This window comes from Cyprinodon variegatus, unplaced genomic scaffold, assembly GCF_000732505.1.
Source record: "Cyprinodon variegatus isolate N-32 unplaced genomic scaffold, C_variegatus-1.0 Scaffold442, whole genome shotgun sequence".
Taxonomy (NCBI): domain Eukaryota; kingdom Metazoa; phylum Chordata; class Actinopteri; order Cyprinodontiformes; family Cyprinodontidae; genus Cyprinodon; species Cyprinodon variegatus.
The window spans coordinates 230,636-235,170 of record NW_015150895.1 but is presented as its reverse complement, the minus strand read 5'-3'; the positions used below and the strand labels follow the sequence as shown (position 1 = coordinate 235,170).

The 4,535-nt window shown below is 42.8% G+C and overlaps 1 protein-coding gene across 2 annotated transcripts in view; it reads left to right on the top strand.

Moving 5' to 3' along the window:
- The window catches only part of LOC107093718 (zinc finger CCCH domain-containing protein 18-like), a 46,028-nt gene extending 41,762 nt beyond the window's left edge, over positions 1 to 4,266 (top strand). Inside the window, exon 12 of one of the 2 annotated variants that reach the window (XM_015388929.1) lies at positions 3,657 to 4,266. In XM_015388929.1, coding sequence (XP_015244415.1) covers positions 3,657 to 3,873 — 217 coding nt within the window. In that variant the 3' untranslated portion in view covers positions 3,874 to 4,266. The remainder of the gene's footprint in view (positions 1 to 3,656) is intronic. The other variant, XM_015388930.1, reaches the window with a different exon arrangement.
- The last annotated feature ends 269 nt before the right edge of the window (positions 4,267 to 4,535 follow it).

Sequence of the window (4,535 nt, the reverse complement as noted above, 5' to 3'; positions counted from 1 at the left end):
CATCAAGAACAGGGGTTGGCAACCCAAACTGCTCAAAGAGCCTAATTAGGCCCAAAAAACTCATCTGTCTAGAGCAGCAAAAATGTTTGTCTTATATAAGCCTTTTATGGCAACACTGGCTCTAAGCGTATAAGCCTGCAATAACAAAAGGACTATGCGGGCTTGTATATATAAAAAGCATTAATGATTAAATGTTAATCTTTGATCAAATGTCACATCATGTGACTTATCTGCTGTACGATATTCGATGCTTGAAGTTTAAATTCCATGATTGCACGAGGCGAGGGAGGAGCAGTGAGCGCTGTCACCGCGTTTAGTTCACCGCCGTTTGTATGTATTAAGTTTTGTTGCATCTGATTTGTGGTGTTATATTTATTTTGAGGATTTAGGGAAAAAATGGAAGAAAATTCACATCCCTACATCAGAGCGCTACCTGTTCGATCTGTGGACTGTTTTTTAATGTGTGCAACAAAACTAGCAGCAGCAGTGGAGTTTGGAGATGCAATCTACTCCTTAAATCTGTCTTTGCTCTCTTCTAATTTATCAAGGACTTCTGCAATCGCACTTTTTCTCTCACTCCCAACTTGGTGGTCGGCTGTATATTTATCATACCTAAATATGCTTTTCCAAATTATGCTTTTTATTACTTGACAACTTCTCATTACAAAGCAAACATGCAGGCAATCCTTCCGCATTAATAATGAAAGCCAATGATTCGCTCCATTCTTCTTTGAATCCTCTGTTCTGATCAGCTATCTTCCTTTTTTTCCCTTTGGGATCAATGGTCCGACGTACACCCGCCGCCACCTGTCTGGCACCGCGCCGCGCTGAAACGTGTGAAGCAAATCTTTATTGACAGAAATGTTTACATTTATTGCTTAAATGTATTTATTATACACATTCTTACAGCATTGGAAAAGATAATGAATGTTTGTTTGACCTCCATTTTCATAATTTTTTAAAAAGCTCCAAGGAGCTGCAAGGGGGGCATTAAAGAGAGAACTACAGACTATTAACTTGAAAAATACACGTCAAATCCTAAAATTTAAAATTGTTCAGTAGAATACTGGAAAACCTTTCATTAATATACTACTATTAAAGCTGCGATCAGAGGAGGACATGATTGGTTTGAAAAATACCAAAATAAAGATTTAAAATTCAAACATTAGATTATTGACAAAAAATCCAGCAGCTGCTTCCTCTGGAGAACTTGAACCCATCACATGGTTCCCTTGATGGAGAACTTGAACCAGTTTCATATTGGATCACCATGACTAGGCATTGAATCGTTGTGGACTTCTGTCCTGTTCCTACGGCAACAGTGAACTTAAAATAATCTGATAACTCATTATTATGCATTAATCAGAATGTTAAAACTTGGATACTGAAAGGCTGTTAGGTTTTAGATTTACACTCTGTTCACAATGAATGTGTTTTAAAAATCAAAATGGCATCAAGTGCTGTGAATTGGAGGTTTCAACAGGGGGTCCGCGACCCCTTGGGGGTCTGTGGAGGTACTGCATGGGGGTCGCAGAAGTTTTGGTTGATCAGACTTTTTTGTAAAGTCAGTCATCAATGCACACATTCAGCGACACACAGGAGCTCTTTCAAACTGGGCACCGTTTCATTCAAAACACCTGTCCCATCAACCAGGAATCAGAAATACTTTAATAATCCCAGGGAGAAATTACTTTAGTTACATTACTCCATATGTAACAGAGTGACTATAGGACCAGTTTGATTTAACACAATTTCATGCAGTATATGTAATTGGGGGTCTGTGGGCCTGGAAAACATTGAAGACCCCTGCTGTGGATAATGGAAGCTTGTTGCTGGGCGCTCCAGTGGTTGAGTTGATGTTCTTTTCCTTTCTAATCCAGAGAGCGGCTTAGTTTAATTTGCTTTGATGAGCTCCTGAGCGAGAAAGTCCACCGTTATCAGCCAAAAAACAACTCTTTCTGATCGGCTGTGCAGGCTGGTCATGAAGTTGGGCTTTGCTTTGTACCGTGTTGGCTGTTTTATTTTTCATTTTTTATTATTATTTTTTCATTTTGTTATTCAATCTGACCCAGCCAAATGTTGGGATAATGTTTCAGTTGATGAGGCAGAAAAAAGGTAAAAATCGGCACAGATCGGGATCTGCTCAGCCTGTAATGAAAAAGCCTCTATGCACTGCAGTCAGTGTGATGGAAAAATATTGCATCACATATATTTTCAATCCAATATTGGATTGAAAAAGTCTGATGCCACCGGGTTTACCTGGACTGCATTCTGACTGCTCTGCAGGAGCAGAGATCACGGCTTTCATGTAGTGTATGCCTCCTTGGCAGCTCCTAGATCAGCTTCTCTGATTGGTTGAAGTTTTGCCTCCAGCTGCAAAGAGTAGAGATTTTCCAGCTTTAGCGCTGGACACTCTCGAGGTGCTAAACTCAATTTAAGCCAAAGTCAGTTGAATCCTGCCAAGGTGCGTCCACCTTTGTCTTTGCGTTCACACCTGATGCCCTTGATGTTTGGGGTGAAGAAGCATCAGGTGTAAATCCTCCACTGGAAACATTGAATCAGAAAATCACCTCCCTCAGACAAAATAGAGAAGAAACTTTCAGGCACAATGCAGAAAGTTTTCAGTCAAATGGACAAATAAAAAAAACCTGAATATTTAAAGGATTGAAAGCAGTTTGGCATTAATACAGAAAGTCCAATCAAAATCTCACACCAACGCTGCTTATATCAAATAATGTGAAGCAAACATTTAGAAAAATGCAGGCTCCATTTAATCAACCTTCACAAATGATTAAATCCAAGCTGCCTGAGAGCCTGATTGATTGGACCCTCGCCCTGCCTGAGAGCCCCTCTGATTGGTTGGTTCAGACGGAGCAGCGAACCACTGCAGATTACAGGGAGGAAGAGCAGGATTCTTATTTTCACAGATTATCAGCTTCATGTCAGGACACGTATATTAAAACTAGGGCCTACACTATAAAACATTAACTTTGATTATTTAATTCAATGAATGTTCTATTCACTTTATTTATATAGTGTTAATTCACAGCACATGATCTAAAATAACAATACAGAGATAATTCAACCAGAATATACCGTCAGATTGGTTCTAAGTTTTCTATCTAAGGGAAACCAGCTGTTTGCATCCACTCATGCAGTCCCTCTCTCCAAGCATGCTTGTAGCGACAGTGGAGAGGAAAACTCCCTTTGAGGGAGAAACCTCCAGCAGAACCAGGTTCAGTGTGAGCGGCCATCTGCTGAGGCCGACTGGGGTTCCAGGAGACAGAAGCAGAGATACAGAGTAGAGATACAGATGCTTCGCTTCCCATCCTGGAAGGTTTTTAAATTAAAAGGATTCCTGGATGGGAAGCGAAACGTCTTCACACTTGGAAACGAAGGCATCCCACCTTTAATTAAAACATGTTTAGATATGTCGAGCAGCGGTCTGCTGTCTGGCGGAGCTCTGCGACGCCGTGTTTAGGCCTCAGAAGAGCCGTCAGCTCCATGCTGCCGATTAGCTTGGTGGCGTATAGATATACAATTATAGATCTGTGTGTAAAGGTTTGCTGGGACGATCATAGACTGTTCTGGACGGTGGTTCTGGTGTTCAGAGTCGCAGCTTGGCACTAATGCTTGACCTCTAACCTCTTTTCCAGGAAACGCCCTCTGTCTCCTCCTTCAAAGTCATCTGGGAAAGGCCCCGCTGCGCCGTCCAGCAAGCCGGCCTCCCTTGCCTCGGCCCCGCCGGCTGGTTCTGGTTCCGGTTCCGGCAAAGCAAGCAGCACTCTTTCCCGTCGCGAGGAGCTGCTGAAGCAGCTTAAGGCCGTGGAGGACGCCATCGCCAGGAAGCGAGCAAAGATCCCCACCAAATAAGGAGGGGGCGGAGCTTCTGCTCTGGTTCTCCCAGCTGACCCGCTGGCCTCAGCCCCAGCCTGAGGAACCAAACGTGGACCAGAACTTTAAGGGAGCTGCTCTGCGCATCTCTGTTCCTCTTCATCAGCCTGTTCTCTGGTTTTTCTTCAACGCTCTGCAGCTTTTCCTTCTCAGAAGCTCATCAGATGATTTCCTGTTTGAATAAAGATCAAAAGGATGTGAAGTTTTGTTTTTTTTATAATCTTCCAGAGTGATAAAACAGTTTTCTTTATTTGGTGTCACTTTTAGCTGCAGGTGAAACGGAGATGTGTAGAGATGAACGTTGTCTTGCTTTGTCACAAAAGACTTTAAATAAACTATTTTAATAAACAGAAGCTCTCTGACTGTTTCCTTCCTGGAGGAAGAGGATGAGGAGGAAAGTGTCTAATTGGCCGGCTAGCTCCACTTCTGCTCTCTCATCCAGGCAGTCTTTGGTTCTTCATCCAGCGCCGCCTGCTGCTGCGATGTCACTTCCTGTTTCAGGCCTTTGGCTCCATCAGTGATGGCCTCCCTGAGCAGGAACCATTGAGGACCATTTTTATTTTCCACCAGTTGAACCAAACGGTTGTGATGTTCTGTAGAGTCACTCCATTGATGTGTTTTAGGGCAACGCCTCGCCTAAG